Here is a 25,093-nt window from a genome sequence, read left to right on the forward strand (position 1 = left end):
CGTAAATCTCACCTGAGCTCTTCTCTCCTACAGAGCACTAAACTGTGTGCTGCCAGCAATTAGTAAAGGCTTACATTGATTTTTTAATTAGTTTGAAACTAAAAATAAGTCCTGGGTAAATATAATTTTATTTCACGGGCTAAAAGCTGCTAAAAACCTCCTGTGACAAGACAAGCAGGTGCAAATTATTATCAACAATTATTACTTATCCTTTCCAAGGATAATGGCCTTCTTCTGTGACCTCTGGGACAACAAACAAAATGGATTAGTGATTTTCTCAATCCAGCACAACAGGTCTAGAGGTGCATTTTAGGGGAGAGATGATTGTGCAGAGTCCTGTACTCCCAAGTCAGTCCCTGTGCTTAGAAACATGGAAAAAGTCAACCTGTACCTGTGATGTGTACACACTGGTGTTGTAAGTTCAAAAATTTAATATTGAATAATTACAGTATGTATTTTCTAATCCTCAAAGCCAAGCTTCCCCAGAACAGTCAGCTAAACAATTCACTAAATTTATATGAAAATTAATACTGGAAGATGGTAAATAGCTTTTTTACGGCTTTTACTTTTTCTGATTTTTGTAAGGCAAACATATTTTTCTCATGTACCTGTGCTGCTTCTGCCAATGCCCTACAATAGGCAAACACTGTTAGAGTGATGAAATGCAACTGCAGGAGCCTATTTTAAAATTAATCATCCATAATTAATTAGCAATATCTCCTTTCTGGTAAATTATACCTAAATTGCAGAAAATTATCCTTGCTGAGAATGATAAAGTCATCTACAGCTTTGCAGTATTTCAGAGAAACATTTTGCATATATTTATGTATTATAATGACCACATATATATCAGAGTATTCAATTCCACTTTGCCACTATATTAAAAATATAAATGCATGGGAACTTTATCTTTAAATTGCACAGTATTCAAGGGGTCACCCAAACAACCTGAAGTGAAATAATTTGGAAAACAGATCCATGAAGGAGTAGGTGGACAGAGGGTTAGTTTTCGATAGCCTTGTTATTTTAGTGCTCATTAGATTTGTCCCGTCTCAGCTCTTGCAAAAGCCAGCACTGAGTGCTTTAAAGGCAGCACTAAAGAAAGTGGATTGTCTGTCCCAGTACAACACATGTCTGTTTCCAAATCATTATGAGATTCTGTTGCTTCCAAAAACCCCAAAAATAAATGCAGCCCCTCCTGACAGAATATTCCCCCCTATCTTATGGTTAAATCTCTTCAGAGTTCTACATCAGCAAATGAAAAAAATAACAAAAAATGTTGAAAAAAATTATTTGTTAAAAAAAATTAGTGAAGCTCACAACACAAATAAATGTTAATTCAAGATTTTTTAACAATCTTTTCAGCTAGGTGTTTGGCACAGTTTCCTTTGGACTTGATATCTTTACGTGTGGACAGCAGCAAAATTTTGAAATGACTCATGTTTTAGCAGCTGAACACCTGCAATGAAATGAGGACCCAAAAGTGCACTGAGGATGAAGCATTTGGAGCAGGAGGAAAGCCTGGTTCCTGTACATACAGATTTAATGACATTTAAAAATGCATGATCCTCTATGTATATGCACCCAGTCATCAGATTCAGAACATGAGCAGAGAAATCAGGTTCTTTCACACCAGACATCATTGCTGACACTGAGAGACTTGGTAAAACTGCCAGTAAAGCAGTATTTAGACTCAAAAGGGCTTTGTGCACCTCCAGCCAGTGCATCCAATTTCATTTTCTTTTTTTTTTCCCAATTGACCCACAAAGATGCACAAAACTGCTATCAGTTATTGCTAGATATACAAAACTGGATGTAAGCCTCCTGCCTCTCATGATTTCAACATTCAGGTTCAAAATCTCATGCAACATTCTAGTGGAGTAAAAAAACCAAAATATAAAATTATTGTCACTTCTACCTGCAGTAGTAAAAGGAATTCCATTTAAATGAAGCTATGTAAGCAATTCATAAAATCATTTGTTCAACAATTTCCCCCCCTCTTCACAGTGTCTACAAATCCATGTAATTGAGTGTTCCAAACACATTTGATTGGGATCCCTGTGAGAATAACCCCATCCCTTGGATTAGTCATTGTGAAGAAAAACGTAGGAGGGTTTGTGTTTTGGGAGGTTTTTTGGCCCAGTGGAAAGAAACTTGCTTCAAAGCCAATTTATCCCAGAATGGGAGGGCTTTGTTTACACTTAAGTTTTAGCAATTCAATGAGGTTTGCTTGGGCTTTAATTATAATTATTATTCTCTTTAAGCACAAAGAGTCTTAGCATATTGAAAATGTCAACAATAGCAGACAAGATTTTAGCTCCAAGGAGGAAATAGAGTACCAGAGGAGGATTTAGAAGAAATAAGGCGGGCACAATTTAACTTGAACTATTGAAAGAAGAATGGATTATTTCTACAGTTCTTTTAGCAGCACTCACAAATCACTAGCAGCTCTTTAAACATAGAAATTGCCTTCTAAAAACAGAAGAGGCATATTATTTTCCCAAAATTATTCAACAATATTTCGAGATGTTTGAATACTGCATATAAAACAGAGATATGGACTAATATGTTGAATGTTTGTAACATAAATAAAAGAGAGAGAGAGGGGGAGAGATGAAGTGCTAAGTGCCAGAAAATTAATATTGAACTTTTTTCCTGTTAAATTCTGAGAAGTGAATGTCCCTGGAAAACTATTTCATACAATTGCTTGTGGGTGCAAATTGATCCAGATGCCATAAATACTTCATTCAGCTCCAGTCAAGTAATAGCATGTCACACACTGCAGAAGGGAAGAGAGAAGGCTGGAGCATGGCTCTCTAACAGGTGCTAACTGAGAGTGCTCTGGGAGGAAGGAGCTCAGCATCTTGAGTGGTCAGGATTGAAGGAAGGCCACAAATCACTGTGAAATGACCCCAAAAGCCCAAACCAAAAGCAGGATATCGATAAAGAATCACTCAGAACATTTAGCAGGAACTAGAGTGAAAGAGAAACAGTGAAGGCTTTGCTTTCCAATGAGGACACTGAGGTGATGATATAAACAGGGCAGAGATAAATTACAGCTGCTTAACACAGTGTTATACTGGAAATTTTTAGCTTCAGCTCAAATTGGAATTGTTGTGATTCACGTAACCCTGCCACATTGATAAAGTAGTTTTGTATTAATTTTTAAAGGAATTAATCTGCTCTCTTTTATTATAGTCTTCTTTTTTAAAACTTGCTTTCTATCCTAGGCCATGCAGAGTTCTGCTCTAGGCTGCTGTGCTGCAGGGATATGCACACAACCTTCCTGCAGTCAGCTCACCAGCTTACAGGCAAGGCAGGCTCACAAGGAGCTACAGCACCTTCAGAGATCCACCTCAACAAAAACATTTTTCGCTTCAGTGAAGCTGCCAAAAATACAAGTAATGCTGAGTTAAAGGTTTTGTAAAGCTGATAATGCCTTCTATATTCAAGTCAATAACTACATGCAACTGGGTTACAGCCTCCATTTCATTGGTGTTCAAAAGCAAAAGTTGTATATAAATACTGCAAAGAAGGAAGAGTAAAGTCTATGGAGCAATTGATATCACCTCCATTTATAAAGGCAAATCCTATTAAAATACATATCCCAAATAAACCATGTGTTCTTGAAGAATTAAGAAACCAAACCCTCCACAGAGATCAGGAACTGCATACCTGCCACAGGAAACTTGAGCAGTGCTGAACTACAAGCTCGTTTCCTCCTCTTCAGATAGGTTGTATATAAAAAGTACAAAGTCTAAACTTATTCACACAGCACATGTTTCCTGGCAGGTCTTCAGAAGGGCTCCTGGGTCACCCAGAAGATCCTGCACACCAGTTCAGGACAAACTGCCAGCCTGATTTACTGGAGTGTTTTATCTAGTGAACTCTTGAACACCCTGCAGGACGATGCCTCCCTGAACTCTCCTGCCCAGCACTCCCATTGTCCGACTGACCTCCCTGTTAGAAAGCATTCCCTCTTTGGCTTCGGGTCATTACTTCCTGTTAGACATCCCATGATCACCTAAAATAATTCCTCCTCCTCTGCTCATGTTTCCCTCATGTGCCTGGCAGCTCTATTCCCCCAGGCAGGCTGTATATAGTGTGTTCCTGAGGCCTCTGCTCAGAGGGCATGCTCTCCCATCCTTTCATCATTTTTGTCACCTCTTTGAACATTTTTCCATTTATTCATTTCACTGTACAGCCCTAATGACAAAAGGAATCCATACAAATAATACCTCTACTTGCAATTGAAAAAACATATCCATTGCTAAGTGAAGGAGGCAGGTGAATGCTCACTGTCTCAAGGAAGGAGCCTTTAGAGTCTCAGATTCCTATGTCTGGGCCAAAGAAACTAACAGAAAAGGTAAAAGTGCTAAATTTTCCCATTTCTGAATTATTAGTTTTTCTTATCGCCTTGCAAGAAGATCACATGCTTTTCAAAATATAAAATTGTTTTCCTGGCACACATACACCTGTTACAATTGAGACAAATATATCTGGGATTTTTGTAGATGAAGAAAGGAACATTTTTCTCAACTGTTGAAAGAGAGACACTCTTTAGATTTGCTTCAGTCCCTAAATGCCCTTTTAATGCATAGCCTAAGATAGTTAACATTTAATAAATGCAATTACCATCCCTATTCTGCATAAAGGCTGATTCCAATTTTATAGCAATACCATTGAAAATACTTTTTTCCTTCTCCTCTCCATTCTTACCATCAAAGCAGTTTCATAACAAAACACTAAATCTTGAAAACTTAGGAAAGGTCAATAATTTCTACTGCAGTAACTTTGGCACACGACAGAACCAGGCACTGAGATGTGTTAAGACAGTTAAATGAGAACCATGTCTACATAAAAATTAGAAAAACTGAATTCTTCCACAATTCAAAAGTTTTTCACACATGAGATGGCAAAGTCCCCTAACTTTGTACATCTAAAATGAGATGAGATCTCTCTGGCCCACCCAAGAGATGACGAGACTGAAACACAGACCTGTATTTTTAGGAAATAAAATATATCACTTGCAGTATCAAACAAGGCAAAATAGATCTTTCAGCTTCCAATGGCTCGTATCTATGACTTCTGCTAAGAAAAATCTGTTAAATCTGTGTATTTCAGGTTTCATAATCCAAACACTGTTCTTATTTTTGTTCTGCATTTCACCAGAGGGTTGGTGTTCAGCACCTGGTTCAGCATATGAATATATGCTATTAGCCAACACATTTTAACAAAAATCTGGTTGAAATTTGTCAAACAGTTTTCCCTACTACAAAATATCAACTCAGCAAAACTGAAAATCTTAATAAGAAACCTCTTTTTCACAAGAAATTTTCCATTTTCAGCTTTAAAACCTCTTTGTTCTTCAATTTCTTTTTCTAACTAGAGTTAAAGAAAAAGGAAAATAAATGTGCAAAATCTAAAAATAATATCCTTACATTTTCTTCTAGCATTGCTACTTAGAATTTTTCAGAGGGCTTTTTAAAAAAAAAAAAAACTGGAAAAAAGAACCCTCTAACAATTTCCAAGGGTTAGAGTGAGATTGATAACAACAGCAGTAAGTATAGAGCAATATGGTACCTATAGTAAAATATACCAACTGTGGAATTGAGTAAAGCCATCAAAGGAACTTACTACCACACATTGTGACTGATGCATTTCAGTAAAATACATAAAAATGTGTATTTCATTTACGCTGCAGGTTGTTATTCTAGACTCCCTGAAAACGTGCTGTAGATAATTAGTTGCACTTACTGACTGAGATACTGAAGAACTGCAGTCATTGTAACTCTCCACAAAATATAAGTTCAGTCTGGGAAGGATTCTCCCCTATTCTGCACCTTGTATCTTCAAGCCTTTGGAGAATTCCTTTCTAAGATTTAAATTTTTTCTTATAAAGCTTTGCTGAATCAATCAAGATTCAATATAGGAAGATTGCCAAATAAATTACTTTTCATTTCTGCCCACTGTTAAACTCCTGCAGGGAGCTGGAAATATATCAGGGTCATTAGTCTTAATGCCTATAATACACAGTGCTTTAAGGTGAAGTGAGCAGTAAAAGAGTTTAATACAGTTTAATACTGGCCCCTACCCTGGAGACGCCTCAGGGCTCTGACCTGCTCACCCAACAACCCCAGAGCCCTGTGTGCCCAAGGGGGACACAACTTCCACCCAACTGGGGTCTGAATAAAACATTTCCCTTTAACCTGCTTTGGATAGTGTGTTAGGAGTCCCTGGCAATGTGCATTTCTGCTGGACCTCTCCTGCAAAAACAGCTGACTGAGCTGTGGAGAGCTGCACATAATTAGAGAGCACATAACTCCCTCATTCTTTTACTGGAAATGCCTGTGTGTGCACAAACCTGAGGAGAATTTATCCCTCTGCTTAGTCTTTTCCAAACTACCTATTTGCTTCATTTATTGAAGGTAAAATTTACCTTGTTATTTAAAAGAAATCACTAATGAACACAAATGTGGATAATTTACTAAGGCTAAGGCTGTTATGGTAAAAAAAAAAACCCTAATGAGCTAATTTGAGTTGATTTTTTTTAATTTAACAGGCTTTGATGGAGCAAAACTGATAATTGGAAACACACCCCATCCACATTTTAATTTCTTGGTTCAGTCATATCCCTGGTTAGTTAAAAAAATTCAAACCCCTACTTTATTGCCAAAATCTTAGCTAATGAATACACAAACTTAAACTGAGGCTCAAATTCTCATTCTCAACTCTGACATAGAAAGCACTGTAAAATAATTCATTATTTAATATTAAGAAAGCTGGATAAAACTAATTAATGCCAAAACTTAGCCCACAGCACATTAATTAAAAGTTTGCCCAACAGCTACCTCCCTGTCCTAATTAGCATTGCTGATTTCAAGAAAGCACTAAGAAAAGAAGACAAACATATAATTCCAACTTTATATTTCATAAAAAATCTCTTTGATTCAACTTTCAACCATCAGTAATGTGCCCCTTTAATACAAATTTGGAGACTTCCACAGCAAAGACAGCCCTCTCAGGCACATTGTGTTTCATTTCTAATAGGTTATTGCATATTTTCTGGTCACTCATTAACAGTGGCTGGAATCCAGGACAAAAGTATTGATACAGAAGACAACCAGACAAAAATGATTACCCCCTACAGAGCTGTGTATTTTATTATATTATATAATATCTGGCCCATGTTGCCCCATTTGCATTAACCACAAAGCAAGCATTCCATGGAGCATGTGACATCTCAATTGCCTGGCACAAGAGTCTGATGATCTTATATGACATTAAACAACCAGCACTGTCAAAAGGCCAAAACATGGGTCATAATAATGTTTCTGAAATGCTGATGACAAAAAAAATAAACCGTGCACTGACCTCATTAATGAAAGTCTGGGCTCCCCTTGGGCTCAGGAGGAGGATGGCCCTCCGCAAGGTGTCCCGGTAGCGGTTCAGCTCCTCCGTTTTCATGGTGGTGAAAAGGTTGGAAAACACTCTGCTGATGTTCCTGTCCACTTTTTGTAATGATACATCAAGTCCCAGCCTGGAGGCCTGGTCAAGAAATCCCTGCAGTCCACGTATATCTGTAACACAGGAGGAGGAGCGGGGGGGTGAAATTAAATAAATAAATAAAATAGAAAAGAAAAAAGTCAGTGCATGAACCTCCTCCAGCTAGGCAAGCAGCACTAATTAGGTGGAAAAGATTTTTTTTCACTTTTTTTCCTACAGTGCTCTCTGAAGAAGAGTATTCCACACATCCATTTTTCATAGTGAGTACCAACAGGGAAACTCCATCAATTGCCTTTCCTGAGGTCTGAGAATGACTCTTAGGAAGGGCTAGTTCATGCATTTGGGTGGCTCTCCAAGCCTCCCCAGAGGCTCAAGGCTACAAGGTTTAACACTGCAGAGACAACAAAGTCCCACCCCAACAGAATCACAGGTCAAATGCAGTAGTCCAGGAGCAGATAAATAAGCAGGGGATAAATCACCCACACCTGAACTTCTCACTTTCTGTGACCTCACCTAGTTGCTTTTCCCAAGGAACAAATACAAGATCCAGAACATACACAGCCTTCCTTTTGGCTTACCCTTTTTTCCCTGTCCTGGAAATAACCTGCCTAACCAGAGGTTTGCCATTTATCCATGAACTCACAAAAGAATACACAAAGCTGCAGTGTAATTACAATATGTTTTAGTGTTTAAAAACAAAACAAAAAGAAATCATGCAAACAAGCCCCTACAAAACATGTTCCTTTGAGCTCTGTGCCTCAACTTCAGGATTATTTTAAAAAATATATTTTCCTTAACCACATTTTTGGCCATTAACATGAAGGAATAGATTTCATATGTTCGGGCTGAAATCTGCTTGCTCAAACTGTATTCAATCTTCATTCATACTCTCAGCATTTGTCTGTAATAAATGTCTGCGGTTTTATTTTGTAGTGAAATTTAGAATAAGAAAAACATCAAAACTTATATTGAAGCAGGTTGCTCTCAAAATTAGCAGTGACTCAATCACAGCTGTACCATGTCCTTAGAAACCCTTTTATGGGAAAAATGTCTAACTTGTCATGAATAACAAAGTATTGAAGCCTCTCACATTCGTTGCTCATGCTTTTGTCGTTAAATTTCAGCGCATGGATGAAGTCAAATGGTGGAAGTTAGGGCAGGTTTACTGGTCTCACAGTGAAACCTTCTCTTCAGAAAATGTCACTGTAACTAACAATCTCTTCAAACTAAACTGCTCGAGCTGGTGGATAGTTTGGAGTTTTTTAAGTCCTGAAGTACCCACATTGTGACACTGCTCAGGTCAGAGGATGGAGCCCAGCCCAGCTGAAGGCAGTAGCACTCCCTGCTGCCACTCCTGACAGGGCTCTCAGCCCACTCCTGAACACGGGCTTTCATGGACACAGAATACACAGGCAAAATACTTGTCCTCCCCCTTAAAAAATGACATATGAAACCCAATATAAGTAACATCTTGTGAGGATACACCAGTTCAGCTCATGTACCAGTGCAATATATTAAGGTCAACTACCAAATATCAGACCCAAAAAAAGACCAAGCTGCCTCGAGTAGTTTCATGCCTCTATCCAAACGTGAGAATGCTTGTTAATGTGATTAATTTGGCTTCAAAAATCAGCTGAATTGCAGACAAACATCAGACTCCCTGCTGAGTTTTTAATTTTGGTTTGGTTGACATGATCATCCAGCCAGCCAGGCACACCATCAGGAAAGGTGCACTCATAAGGGCTGTGCTGATCTTTAGCTGCTCAATTCAGGCAAGTCTATAGCAGCTTTGTCCCACTATCATAAACCTTAGACTTACTATCCAAAATTCCCAGTCAGGGGGAATTAAACCCCAGGAAGGTGTTTATCGTTATGCAAGCATTTCTGGAAAGCAACAGAGGACTTCAGCACATGTATAACTGCTAAATATTGCAGGTGTGCTGAAATAATGACAGTGACAAACAACTATAATTTACAGGTTAAAGCATTTCACAAAAGTTGTCAAAGTCAGTTCGGATTTTGTGAATTTAGATTCATTAGACAGCCTTCATTACTATACCTGTGCAAACTTTATGGATATGTGTGACACAAAACACAACGATTTTTTTTCAATGATGTTCACTCCTTCAAAATTACTGCAGTGCTTAACAAGCAGTAAAAAAATTCCCTTTCTCATGGTTTAGTAACCACTTGTCTTTCTGTGCAAGCCTCCAAAGGAAAGCTGTTTACAGAAGATTAACTGTGCTGATACTGCTCTAGGGGGTTTTTGCCTCACATTTTCAGCTGACCTGATGAACTGCTGGTTAGAAATGTTCTTGTAGACAAGTGCAAAATACTTGATGCACTTGGTCAGACTATCTGGACTTGGAAGGGCACCATATATTCCCTTTCAAACCCTTCCCCCCCAAGGAAAATGGACTATTTTCCAGTTTGAGAAATGGAAAGGATTCTGAGTTTTTCCAGCTAGGTGAGAAAGCAAAATCTGAGATGGATGAGATTGTCCAAGCTCAACTGTGCAAGCACAATCTGTGAGTTTTTCACAGATATAAGTGAATGTGAATTTATTCAGTGTTGGCAATTAGAAAGAACTGTGTGATGATACCTTCCTGAATGCTGACATGTCTGCTCACACTTGACACCAGGAAAAAGACTGAGGCTTGGTGGGAATTCAAAGGTGGAAGTGGCAACTGAAGAGAATTGTTTGAAGAGGTGACTAGCAACTTTAGGTGCCTACATAATGGAATCTTTTTTCACAAATAATTATTCACAACAATTACCAAGAGGGCAATCATTTCTTAAAATGTATCAGTACACAAATACACAAACACATGCCCATATGCAGGAGCATCTGTTTATAAGACATAATAAATTAGGCTCAGTCTTATTTTATCTGACATCACACAAGGAAGTGAGTGCCCTCATTTTTTCTCCTCCATTTAGAAGATCACAAGTCCATTCAACACCAAAGAAAAACTGAGCTTTGCTCCACAGCAGCTGAAACTGAAATATTCACAGATACAGTTATGAATTTCTTTCTACCTCTCATAATCTAGGATTCCTAATCCTTCATTTTCTTCATCACTAAAAGGAGTTTGATACAGTTCACATAGAATTTTATTAAAATAAAGGGTTCTATAAACAGTTTTGTCTGTGTAAAATACAATTGTTTCCTGTCTCTTGTAGCCTTAACAGTGCTTTTTATTAAAAAGTTTGGATTCTAATATTAGAGACTTGTCCTGGACCATTGCTAATGAAATAATTCCTTGTGCCCATTCATTTCACACTTTGTAGGCCAAGTAAAGCAATTCAAATTCTCACTTCAGTCTAGGACAAAGGACAGACCAGTTTGATATAGGTACACAACCTACAGCTACCTCTGCCTTCAGTCTTACAATTACTTGCTTTTCTCAGGTTGTAGACTACACTTGGCCTTTGAAATCACATAATCATACTTTAATTTTCTAATTACCATTCGGATTTGTGCATGCTCAGCATGAGGATATTCAGAGGCAATATTTGAACATTTCCTGTTAGAGAACATCAGTTTCTTGAAGAGGATGAAACACTTTAGAAGCAAAACTTCACTAGAAAAAATGCACTTCTCATAAAAGGGATCCATGACGCCACACAATAATTGGGTAAGTTTACAATACTCTGTGTCAACCACGGAATCAGCAGGCTGGAACTGGAACTAGAAAAAAGTGAGACAAGTTTTAAAAAAAAGGTGAATTTCTTATGAAATGTGCACCTCTTCTGTTACATCTGACCAGAGAGACAATAGAATCTCTGTGTCTGAGAGCCTTCGTCCTAATGCTGACAGATAAACCACATGTGCAGCTCTGACAACAGGAGGACAGGACAATTTTAGGGATAACCATTACAAGGAGGGAAGAAAAGCCTTGGTACACTGCTAAGATATGAATTCTGTCACTGTGACAACAAAACTAATGCTTGCCATAAATAAAGGGCTTTATTGTGCTATAAGGAATAATGGAATATATAATTTCCCGCTGGAGGTTAGGTTGGGTACTGTGCAGGCTGATTGGAACACAAATATAAAAGAATAGCACTAATGTGGCATTTCCTACCTATAAAGCTTATTGACACCTACAAAGCACTTCACTTTTATTACATTATTTATAAGCTTTTTTATACAAAACGTTCCTAGAGTTTACTGTAGCATTCATCTTTCTTGAATTTACAGGATCTGATTCTTGGCCTTGACAAAAGAGCTTGAAGCTATTATTTCTGTGTGAAACAGCTGTGTGGCTGGGCACAGCTGGCCTTTTAGGATGGCTCATTGCAGAAAAGAATTTCCAGGAGGTAAAGAGCACTATATCGTCTTTTCAGCACCAGTTCCTAACCCCACTTGACAGAAACAGAGGCAGCACATGGCCAGGAAATATTTGACTTTGGGTGGAAAACAGCTGGAAGCAAACTGAAGTCCCAGGCTGGAGCTGGAGGCACAGCTGAAGAAGCAGCAGGATATAATTTCACATCCTGTCATTCTCATCCAAGCAGATTCTGGGAGGAATAAATGTCGTCACTGAGTTCTGTTTTCAAATAACCTATGCAAATCCTTTCACTGGTACATTTGTAAAAGGGAAAAATAAATAAGTGTGAAAAACAATGAGATCAGGCAGGAGATGGTGAGGTTTGGAGTTTTCTCATTTGCAGATTCCAGGCTCTACACTTCACACTTTTTTTTTCCCAGTGTCAGTTTTATTTGAACGTTGTTTTGGTGATATTTAAAGCAGTGAGAAGAATAACAGAGAGGCTTGGATAGTTTCATTATTTTAGCATTTATACACTTATAAAAATAAGTTTAGGTTTTCAAAGAACTGAGGATGGGTATTCAAGGCATTGTTATTTATACTTGAATTCCAAGAGAGAAGGAAAAAAAATGTTTCTTCTCTCATTCAAAGGTATACTTTATTGTCATTTTGATTCCCTTCAAATTGGACAATTATTTCATTTCTTGGCACAGAATAAAACACACATCTCCAGGATTCATTGATTTGAAAGATAAGACATAAGCACTCTGAAACATGTTTCCGAAACCACTTCACTTTCGTGGGTTTCATTCATTTTACATTGGCTGTTCTCCCTAATTCTCACAGCTGCCAATTGTTTGCATTGCAAAAATAAGGGATAATATGCCTGGTGTTAGAAACAGAGACACATATCCTGATGATTAGTCTCATGCTGCATTGTCAGCTTTCTGAATAAATTATTTTCAATACCATCTTTGCATCCTTGCTGCAGATAATAACCTACTTGAAGGATTTGAACACATTCTAGAATTTTAGAAAACTGAAAGTGGACATACTTCAGAAGTAGTTCTTATTATTCAGTCAATAAATAACAACTTTTTTTTTTCTCCAAATGCTAGAAAGATGACTATAAATGTTTCTGAAAGGGAATTATTTTGTCCAAATCGTCTAGAAGAATCAGATTTTGAACAAGCACTGAAACTTTCAATCTAAAATACTCACAGAATGATTTTAACTGCTCAAATAGAGTGATGGGACCAGAAAGTATAACAACGTAGTGTGTTACAATACATATAACTGCATTAATATTAGAACATAAATACTTATTCGAGACAAGTAAAAATGTGAAATTATATTAATAAAATGTATTTTCTACTTTTTTTCTCTGCTCTTACAATGTCTCCCCAAGTTTGTATTTCTCACTTCACCTACATCAGTTCCTCAGGTGTCTTTGCCTGCCATATTCCCACAATCAGTGCTAATATAATTTTTTTCAACAAACATTAGAACTCACATTTTCAAACTGTGTCTAATTTAGTTACCTCACTCCTAATTAGGTTTTAGTTCAAGAACTTTCTAAAAAAAAAAAAAAATCCTTCGCTGCTTGCATGCTTTTAGATATGCCGGAGTTCACAGTAACACCTCTGCAATTACATCCCAATTTCCTTGCCTTTTTTTTAATAAAGAAATGAAGTCACTAACTAAGTAGTCATTATTATAGCAAGTAGATAGAATATCAAGTACAATAAATCCATTAATTAGATTGGATACTTTTTACTATTCAGCTTAGCTAAGAAAGTTGGACCAAATGAGACGAGACAGGAAGTTCTGCTGCACTCCATGACCTGTCTCTGATACACAGAGGGTCAACCAGGAGGGATTGTGGATACTTCCCTTGAATATTCTCCCAACAATTCAGTTTGCAGTGCAAGGAATTCCTCAGGCAGGTGTGGTTTCTCTGTATTTTTTGCACTAATGATCCATGTAACCCTATAAAGCTTTCTCCTCTACACAACAGCTCAGCTTCCTTTATGCAAATGTAAACTTTCAGCATCCAAATCAGTTGACAACCAGCATAAAAACTTGGGAATTTTCAGAATCCCACTGGATCTCCCATTTCCTGATTTTACCTTTCTCTCCTGGACAGTCCTACTAACAGGGATCAAACACAAAGCAACATACCAGCACCTGCACTGCCTGACTAAACAAACCTAGCAGCTGCATAGTCCCTTCTCAAAGACATGAGAGAAAAGCAAGAAATGAGACATTTCAGGGAAAAAAAAAGCAGCAGGCTATCAGAAATTTAAACTTTGAAAAATGCATAGAATATTGATTCACCATTTAAGTTGAGATCACAGACTGACATTTGACCACCTCTCCACAGAAACAAAGTCCTACCATGTGTGTTTTGATCCAAGCATCAGGGTTAACCAGATGCAAACTTCTCTGAACTCCTTGTAACACCAAAGGTTGAAGTTTCTATAATAGCTGCAGAAATTTTCCATACTGCCCACATCAATATTATTTTCAGACTTTGAAAGATAAAAACTACTTTGAATAAAGTCAAATCACAGGTTATTTTCACTCCCAAACAGATGGAATAGGGACAGAATGCACCACAAAGCCAGATGTGTTGCATGCGCAAACAGATGCTTCCAGACTCATCATAAAAGGTTAAAAATATTTAAGTTACTCTGCACAACTGATGTTTCACACCTGAAACAGCTGATCCAATCTGAAGGTAACTGGAGCTTCTCAGGAGGCCCAGAAGCACAAAAGCCTTTTAAAGGCTACAACAGCCCTTTCACATTTAGCATGAAAGGTCAGCTACAGGTCTCTCCTGCTGGATTTTAACACTTAGCATTCAAAAGCACAAGGGAAAGCACCTCAGGAAATTCATTACTGTTGGAAAAAATGTGGACATATGCTACAACTGATGTAAAAATGGAATTCACTGAACAACGAGCTGAGTTGTAGTTCTACCTGCGTAATTGTAGAGAAAACATAAAGAAGTGAGATAGACAACCTACTGCTGTTCTAGCACGACAAGTGCGTGAATTAAAAGAAGACAGAGCTGAGAGAAAGAATTCCACTAAAAGAAAAGCAGCTCCAATTGCCCGTAGCCGAACTGCCAAGTATGATAATGATGACATGTCCGATCCCCTTAAAAAAACCTCCAAAGCACATGCCCAGAGAAAGAAAGATAACCAAGCTTAAAAGAGCCCTGCCTCTAGCCAAGTAAAAGCTAGAAAAAATCGTGTTTTCTAGTCTGTGTAGATTCGTTAGCCTAGCACATCAAAACCACAAGAGTATAAAGCTTTAGTTGATACTAGTGCACAATGTACATTAATTCCATCAAAACATATAGAGATAGAGTCTGTTTCTATTGTTAGCGTAACAAAGAGATCCCAAAATTTCACTTTAGTAAAAGCTGAAGTGAGCCTGACTAGAAATAAGTAGAAGAAACACCCTATTGTGACTAGCCCAAAAGCCCCATGCATTTTAAGCATAGACTTCCTCAGAAGTAAGTATTTCAAAGACCCAAAAAGACTCAAGTAAGCATTTAGAATAGCTGCTGTAGAGAGAGAAAGTGTCAAGCAGTTGAACAGTTTGCCTAGACTGTCAGAAAACCCATCTGCAGTAAGACTCCTAAAAGTAGAAGAGCAACGAGTACCGATTGCCACCTCAACAGTGCACCGCCGACAGTACCGAACGAATCGAAATGCTATGATCCCCATCCACAAAATGATCCGTGAGCTAAAGAGCCAAAAAGTAGTTAGCAAGACCCACTCACCCTTCAACAGCCCCATTTAGCCTGTGCGTAAATCTGAAAGAGAATAAAAATTGACTGTAAACTACCGTGCATTAAATGAAGTGACTCCACCACTGAGCGCTGCTGTGCCAGACATGCTAGAACTCCAGTACAAGCTAGAGTCCAAAGCAGCGAAGTAGTATGCCACTATTGACATTGCCAATACATTTTTCTCCATTCCTCTAGCAGCAAAATGCAAGCCCCAGTTTGCTTTCACCTAGAGAAGCGTGCAGTACACCTAAAACCGACTGCCCCAAGAGTAAAAACACAGTCCCACCATCTGCCATAGACTGATCCAAGCTGCACTAGAAAAAAGTGAAGCTCCAGAACATCTGCAATATATTGATGACATCATTGTGTAGAAGAAGACAGCAGCAGAAGTGTTTGAGAAAAGAGAAAAAATCATCCAGATTCTCCTAAAAGCCAGCTTTGCCATCAAGAAGAGCAAAGTCAAGAGACCTGCTCAAGAGATCCAGTTTCTGAGAGTGAAGTAGCAAGACAGACAGCGTCAGATTCCCACTGATGTCATCAACAAGATCACAGCAATGTCTCCACCATCCAGCAAAAAAGAAACGCAAGCTTTCCTAAGTGCCATAAGTTTTTAGAAGATGCATATTCCCGAGTACAGTCAAATCGTGAGCCCTCTGTACCTAGTCACCCGCAAGAAAAACCCTTTCCACTAGAGCCCAGAGCAGCAACAAGCCTTTGCACAAATCAAGCAAAAGATTGCCCATGCAGTAGCCCTTAGCCCAGTCAAGACGAGACCAGAAGTGAAGAACGTGCTCTACTCTGCAGCCGAGAACCATAGCTTGTCCTAGAGCCTTTAGCAAAAAGTGCCTAGTAAGACTCGAAACCGACCGCTAAGATTCTAGAGTCGAAGCTACAAAAAGTCTGAAGCCAACTATACTCCAACAAAAAAAGAAATCTTAGCTGCCTATGAAAGAGTCCAAGCTGCCTCAGAAGTAATAAGCACAAAAGCACAACTCCTCCTGGCACCCCGACTACCAGTGCTGAAGTAAATGTTCAAAGCAAAAGTTCCCTCTACGCACCATGCCACCAGCACCACATAGAGCAAATAGATTGCTGTTATCACACAGCGCGCCCGTATTAGAAACCCGAATCGCCCTAAAATTCTAGAAATAATTACAAACTAGCCAGAAAGTAAAAATTTTAGTCTCACTGATGAAGAAGAACAAGAAGTAACACGAGCTGAAGAAGCTCCACCATATAACCAGCTGCCAGCAAAAAATACACGATACGCTCTTTTTACTGATAGTTCTTGCCGCATTGTAAGAATGAACCAGAAGTAAAAAGCAGCTGTATAGAGCCCCACACGACAAGTTACACAAGCTACCGAAAGAGAAAGTAGATCAAGCCAGCTTGCTGAACTCAAAGCTGTTCAGCTAGCCCTAAACATTGCTGAGAGAGAGAAGTGGCCAAAGCTCTACCTTTACACTAATTCATAGATAGTAGCCAATGCACTGTAGAAATAGCTAAAAAAATAGAAAAAAGCCAACTAGCAGCGTAAGAGAAAACCGATCTGAGCTGCTAATGAATAGAAAGACATTGCCGCTCAGTTAGAGAAGCTACCTGTGAAAGTCCGTCATGTTGATGCCCATGTCCCCAAGAGTCAAGCTAATGAAGAACACCAAAATAATGAGCAAGTAGACCAAGCTGCAAAGATAGAAGTGTCAAAGATAAACTTAAATTAGCAACATAAGAGAGAGTTATTCCTAGCTCGATAAGCCCATAATGCCTCAAGCCATCAAAGTAAAAATGCCACCTATAAGTAAGCACGAGACCGAAAAGTAAATCTAACCATAGACAATATTTCTCAAGTTATCCATGACTATGAGACATGTGCTGCCATCAAACAAGCCAAGCGATTAAAGCCCCTGTAGTATAGTAAGCAGTAGTCTAAGTACAAGTATAGAGAAGCCTAGCAGATTGACTACATCACACTGCCCCAGACACGCCAAAGCAAGCGCTACGTGCTCACAATAGTAAAAGCCACCACTAAATAGCTAGAAACCTACCCTGTGCCTCATGCCACTGCCCGTAACACTATCCTAAGCCTAGAAAAGCAAATTCTGTAGAAACATAGTACCCCTAAAAAGATTGAGTCAGACAACGAAACTCATTTTAAGAACAGCCTTATCAGCACTTAAGCTAAAAAACATAGTATTGAGTGAGTGTACCACATCCCCTACCACGCACCAGCTACAAGCAAAGTAAAAAAGTACAACAAACTGTTAAAAACCACATTGAAAGCATTAAGTGAGAGATCTTTCAAAAACTAAAAGCAGCATCTAGCAAAAGCCACCTAGTTAGTTAATACCCGAAGCTCTACTAACCGAGTGAACCCTGCCCAATCTAAGTCTTTGCATAGAGTAAATAGAAACAAAGTCCCAGTAGTACATGTCAAAAGTTTGTTAAAAAAGACAGTTTAGATTAATTCTACCTCAAATACAAACAAACCCATTCGTAAAGTTGTTTTTGCTCAGAAACCAAGTTACACATAGTAAATAATGCAAAGAAATAAAAGAACACAATGTGTACCTCAAAGAGATCTGATTGTTGAGTAAAACCTATGTGTAAATATCACTGTTTGCTAAATGCTGTTACCATTGTCTGTGTATAGCTGTATAATAGATATATAATGTATGTGTTTGTAGAGTTAAATTTATATTAGTTTTAAGAGTAAGCAGACGATATGAAGATAAAGAGTAGAATGTCCTGAGTTGACTATATGATGCTTTTATCCCCAAATCGTCTCATTAGTTTATGCTGAATAATAATAAGTTTTGCACCTTTAAGACTTGTTGCAGAGAGTGAAAAGAGAGAGAAAAAAATCGCACAGTTCTTTTTTTTCTTCGCTCAAACATTGCACGTACTCCCCCGCATTCCTCCTCCAAGACTGTGTTGTCTGCAGACAAACAAACAACAAGACAGAGAGCTCTCCTTTTGCTTTTAGTTAGTTTTAGCTAGCTGAAGCAAAGAAAAGTCCCTGAACTGTAGTTTTTTCTTTTCCTTTTCTTTAGACCTCTTAAAACCTGCTCTAGACTGAACACCCAGAGAAGCACCAGCAGCTCACACCTGTAGCCACCAAGCCAAGCCGAGCCTAGCCTGTGAGAATTCCAGCACCAAAAGAACTGATAAGAGACTGAGTGAGCTGAGCTGCAACCGGAAAAAAGTTTTCTCAATTAGTCATCTCTTTTAAAGCAGCAAAAAGTTTTATTGTTTTAATATTATTAAGTTCTATTGTTTAATAAACAGCTTTTTTCCACTTTTCTTCAAAAAAGTATTTTCTCCCAGACTAGTTGTGAAAGAGAAAGACCGACTGAATTTATCCTCCTACTAGAGCCCCTCTAAAGACTCTCTCTCTCTCTCTCCCAAAATTTTGCTCTAAACCAAAACACAGCCCTTTCACATTTAGCATGAAAGGTCAGCTACAGGTCTCTCCTGCTGGATTTTAACACTTAGCATTCAAAAGCACAAGGGAAAGCACCTCAGGAAATTCATTACTGTTGGAAAAAATGTGGACATATGCTACAACTGATGTAAAAATGGAATTCACTGAAGAACCAGCATTTCTATTCAAATCATCCATTTGATTCTTCCAAGTGCAATAATTGCCAACTGTTTGCCCAATGGTCACTGAAATGAGTTGTAATAGCTTCTCACCTCACTACTACTGTTCATATATTAAAATACCTTTCAAGACACTGCACAGTGCAACTGCTGTATCTTCTTGTGAAACCAAAAATAGCTGTACTGGCAGAAAATATGCTTCTGCTGATGTATAGCCTCAGTTGAAATGAAATATTTTTCACATAAACTAATTTCAATCATTGCATTAAATTGCTGAGTTTAATATTTACTGTGATTGAGTACCAGAAATCTAAACATCAATCCACCAGTACCTTAAGAAAGCACATCTTTTTTTCTCTTGAAGGGCTGAGATGCAGCTTTCTGAAGTCATATTATTTTACATTAATAACTGAATTAATAGTACCCATTTAAGATGTTGGGACTGTAAGCCTGTCAGCTTTCACAGAAATGTAGCTGTTACTGTATGGAAACTTTGGTCATTGTACTTCGACATTTGGAGAACACCCTTCAGAAATAAGACCAGTAACCCTAAACTAGGGATAAGAAAATGCAAGCAAAAGCATCCCAAAACAAACCAAATATGCCAAGGGCATACCTGAAATAGAGAGGCAAAGGTTCTCGCTTCTCATTCAGAGAAAATCAGAAGTCATCTGAGGATCTGAGAGATTCATTCTGTGTATGCAGAGCTAAATGTCCAACAGATAAGTCAGAAGTTCACCCCTTGGGATTTAATGGATTGCAGAGTAAGTCTCTCTCTTGTTTAAGTCAGCTTTAAATACTGCACATTCTGATCTCAAGAGAGACAGCAATGGAATTACTGCAGATAAAGAAATTAAATCACCCCTTGAGGAAAGGCTACTGGCAGGGAGACCTTGTCCTTTCACATGTGTGACAGTAATTATCGTGTGTGTTCATACAACACCTTTCAGCTAAAGATCCCAATGTACTTCATAAACACTGGGACAGTATAAAAAAGTAAAAATACATGACACAGGAGCTTGTTGCTCTTGTCTACTTAACTCCAAGTTAGCAAATAATAATTCAACTCTCTGTTGGCACAGCCTCACTTGGAATATTGTGTGCAATTTTGGACACCAAAATATAAGATATAAAGCTATTACAGAGCGTCCAAGGAGGCCATGAGGATGGTGAAGGGCCTTGAGAGGAAGCCATGTGAGGAGAGGCTGAGGTTGCTTGGTCAGTTCAGCCTGGAGAGCAGGAGACTGAGGGCAGACCTCACTGCAGTCACAACTTCCTCCTGAGGGTCAGGGGAGGGGCAGGCTCTGATCTCTGCTCTGTGTGACAGTGACAGGAGCCAAGGGAGTGGCCTAGAGTTGTGTCAGGGCAGGTTGAGGTTGGATATCAGCAAAAGGTTCTTCACAGGGCAGTGGTCACAGCTCCAAGGATGACAGAGCTCAAGGAGCATGTGGACAATCCTCAGGCACATGATGGGACTTGGGCATGGTGCTGTGAAGGGCCAGGAGTTGGTCCCAAGGATCCTTGTGGGTCTCTTACAACTCAGTTTATTCTGTGATTGGAGAAAGTTTCTCTCATTTCTGTAGGTTCAAGTAAAAGTTATGTGTCTGAGCACACAAAGAGCAGAGAGGACATCAGAGTCAGCTCTAATGCTGTTGGCACCCTCCAGGGATGGAGCTTTCACTGAGGAAACCTTCTCTGTAAGGTTACTATTTCTCTACCGGTCTCAGATTTGTCATAACCAAGTCCTTAATGATGTTAATTTTGTACTATCTCCAATCTCCTGCGCTGCCACTTGGGCAGGTTTCACTCCAGTGCTCACTTTGCAGAGCATTCAGCACCAGGTGGCTCAGGGGCACTGAGCCTGCTCCCCCGGAGCCCTCCCTGACTGGGTGGGCAGCTGGCTGCAGGTCTGACTAAGGCTCTGTCACCAGAGCACAGGCATCAGATGGACACCAGCTCACCAGGAGCCCGAGCTGCACAGAGCTCACTGCCCTGCCAAGCCCATCCTGGGCCTGGCCAACGTTTGCTCACATGCTGGCAAGGCAACGACAACGGTGGGCATATTTTTAGCTCAGAAACAGGGAAGAAGGACCCTTTGGACAATCTTTATTTTATTTACATGGTGTCCATCAGGCTGTAAGCAGTATGGTTGTATTGGCAGTTTGCTATCCAAGGAAATCAGTTTGACTCACAAAGAGCATTTTTATACAGACATCAAATTTGGAAAAAGAGGAAAAAAATACATCCTCCTTTAAATTCCTTATTTTTAAAGCCCATTTTTGCAATATAGTTTCCATAAGGCTCTGCAGAAAAATGCAAAGGGATAAAAAAATCAATTGTAGACTCCTCTTTTCTCCAGTGTTTTCTGACAAAAGCAAGATGAGAAGGATCCCTACTGAGATAACAAATCTCTTGGCAGAAGAAAAAGGGAATTGAAAATAAAAACTAAGTTCATGTCACATCTAATGACCACCAATTACTCCCTCTTGTAGGAATCTGCCAATAACAAACAAAGAGAAAAAATCAATTGCCAATTATTCATTTGCATCATGACAACTACTGTAGTACAACAGCAAACACAAGTACTCCATTCTCTAACAACAGGACTCTGAACCCAGAGTGGGGGGAAAAAAACATATAACCAACATGCTAGAGAACAAAAAAACATAGATCTTGGTTTTGTTCATCAGCTAAAACCTCCTCGAGCTTCCCTCTTTTAGCTCCATGCCTTAGGAGCAAAATGGGTAACGATTACTGAAAAGACAACTGGTCACTCTGAGGTGGAACGCTGCAGCAGGACTGCTGTCAGAAGGCTCTCCACCCATCAGATTGCAAACAAAATAAGCACATTTTTACAAACTGAAAAATGAGATGTTGCAGGCCTTACTCTCACAAACATTCAAGTCTGTATTTTGCACTGTGTGAGGAAACTCAACGCCAAGTCCCCTCCCACGTACAAGATCTCTCAACATACGAATATAGTGCATAGCTACTACACACTGCAATTTATTCCTTTGATGATGATTATCAGGACAAGCGCTTAAAATGCACAGGACACACATCTTTCTGGATGTGAAGCCATTCTTTCCCAAAACAGCAATAAAATACACAAGCAAAAAAAAAAGCTTCCCAGCTTTTTAATCACTCCTGTGCTACTCTTCTCTCCAAGCTACAATCCTGATAGTTTAACAGCTTATGTTCATGATGGAATATCTGGTCTTTGTGAAGGCACTGTAAACTTTTTTTTTTTCCTACAGAGCAACAGCAAAGAGAAATATTTACAGGCTTAGGACAACAGTGTCTCTTCATTAAATACTCAGCTGTAGAAAAGGATAAATGGTAAACAAATACCCGAGGAGTCAACCCTTCACATCCAAAAGCAAGACATATTTGGGGTTCTCAGTCTACTTCAGTGGCAGTAGGGGAGCTCTTTTTGCCTGTTTCTGAAATTGGGGCTTCCAATAGCATCTCCTTTATCTGTATTTACAAGTAAATGAATTAAGAGATCTATCTGCCTCAGTAAATTTAAATTTGATTGTAACACTCAGAGACGAAGCAACTCAACTCCCCCAAAATCTGACAAGCTTTTATCCACTTATCACAGCCATTAATCTGAAGGCCATTTAGGAAGTCCAATACACCCTAAGGTTAATATTTCAAGAGGTCTTACCTTTTCCCCCCTAATTAACTTCACTCCTTAGCTAATGTCTTCTAATTTACTGGAAAGGAGTCAGGCAACTCCAAAAGTCACCAGAGGAAATGTCATCATTAAAAAAGGATGTGAAGGACATCTCTGGCTGAGCAACAGCATGCAGGTGCTGCTATCTTTGGTGGGTGCTGGCAAATCCACGCATCTGAACATAGCTCACAGGAGCAGACACTATGCTAATTTCAGCTACTTTAAATAAAGCAATGGCTTGGAAAAGGACAAGATGTTGTGCCAGAAAGGATAGGATAATATTTTACTGCCAGACATCTCAAAGTCCATCAATCAGGTACAGACAAGACTAATGTAATTACTGACTCCTTTTCTGTTCTTGTGGAGAAGCTGGAAAAAGGAAAACAGAAACCCCTCCTTAAGAAAAGATTACAATTGCTATAATGCACTGAAAGGAAAACAAAAAATATTAAAACTATAGCTAATAAATCCACATGACTTTCACATATTCCATTTTCTGAGGGAAAGAAAAATCTAAATCTGCTGAGTTCAGAGGAACAATTCAACTATGTGATGTTTTATAAAGACATGGAAAATCTATTTGAACTCAGGATGAACCATACAACATTTTTATTTTTATCTTTTATCCTGCTCTTCACTCCAGGCAGAATCAATTTCAGGTTTTTATTCTGGGGACACAACACATCAACACAGCACACAGCTTTAAGATAACTTCCACATAGTTTAATTAATCATAAAAGGAGCAGATGAGAACTAACAGTTCTCATTCTACTAAATTTTTTATGCACCAACTATAGGTAAGACCTCTTGCAGCTGTCTTGGGGTTTGAGTTTATTGATCATGACAATCACCCCATTATGTATGTTCCTAAATAATATGTTCAAGCACTTCTGCATCTGAAATATATTTGGTTGCTACAATTAATAACTTGAGCCAGGGGAAGCAGGGTTAGAGGCTTCTTCTCAGGAGAATGTGACCCAGATCTCTGAAAGGCAACTTAAGAATGCCAGCTGGAAATCTATGGAAGGCAATATAACACTGAAAGGGGTTTTTGTTTGTTTGTTGTTTTTTGGTGGTTTTTTTTTCCCCCTTAGATTTCCTTGTAATTTTATCCTTGTAACTTCCTCCTTTGAGCAAAAATGATGTTCATTCCAGTTCAGGCATTTCTTCAGATCTCTTCACTCACTCATATAATCATTTTTCTCACTGTCAAGAGGTGCTTTGGTCACGGAGTACATGAACAGATTTCATCTGCACCATCTTCCTCCTCACCCTAAACATCCCTGTATGGACCATTCACTTAAGATGCTTGTGGGTTCCTCCCAGCTCTGAATATTCTGTGGTTTATTTGGATGCATTTCCTGACACGGCACTCCACTGCCTTCCACAGCAGCAGAGACAATATAGCTGTAAACTTCAGGGAATGAGACAGCCATGTAAACTGCTGGAAACACCCTGATTTCAAAGCCTTCTAGCAAGAGGCTGCAGATACAGTTTCACACTTCATTTCTCCTGACATGTCCCCAGAAACACCACTGTGCGTATCCAGTGACAGCAAACCACACGCCCCAGCCACCTCCAAGGCTTTCATACACTAGCTACTGTTTCCATGAAAAAGAAACATTTTTTTTTCTCCTGGAAACAAGTGCTCAGTGTTTGTATGAACAGAGGTCTTTTGCTCAAAAGAGTGGAATGAATGATCAGCAAAATGTGCTTTAACACCGGAAAAAGAGAGAGCTGGAAGTTGAGCTCTTGAGATTTAGAAGGTCACTGACTGTATTCTTTAGATAGCAGGGCCTTTTTTTTTCTTTTATTATTTTTTTATGTAGAAAGAGTCAAATATTAAAAATATCAGCTTATCGGTCTCTGGATATATTATAAAATAGTATCCTGATTTCTGTTTTTTTTTATGCACTAAGTCTTACAAGCAAACAAACAGACATTTTCCTGTGCTTTCCAAATTTAAATCATAATTTTTCTGATTTATACTTCAATTATTGAAGCATACTCTTTTAATTGACCTTTAATGAGTGAAATAAACCCCTATTCTCCTCTTACAGAGACCCCACTCATCTCTAGATGAAGTGATCCATGATTGATTTATTGATTCCACAATGTTGAGAGATTTACTTACAATATATATAAGTATATATATTTTATATATACTTATATATATTATATACATATATAAAAATATATTTTTTATATATATTATTATGTGTGAGTATATAT

General features: G+C 38.7%; 1 protein-coding gene across 3 annotated transcripts in view; it reads right to left on the reverse strand.

Moving 5' to 3' along the window:
• GRID1 (glutamate ionotropic receptor delta type subunit 1) overlaps nt 1-25,093 on the reverse strand; it is a 484,225-nt gene that overhangs the window by 206,344 nt on the left and 252,788 nt on the right. For all 3 annotated transcript variants that reach the window (XM_030951116.1, XM_030951119.1, XM_030951117.1), the window contains exon 4: nt 7,375-7,580. In XM_030951116.1, the coding sequence (XP_030806976.1) occupies nt 7,375-7,580 (206 nt within the window). The remainder of the gene's footprint in view (nt 1-7,374; nt 7,581-25,093) is intronic.

Source organism: Camarhynchus parvulus, chromosome 6, assembly GCF_901933205.1.
Source record: "Camarhynchus parvulus chromosome 6, STF_HiC, whole genome shotgun sequence".
Classification (NCBI taxonomy): domain Eukaryota; kingdom Metazoa; phylum Chordata; class Aves; order Passeriformes; family Thraupidae; genus Camarhynchus; species Camarhynchus parvulus.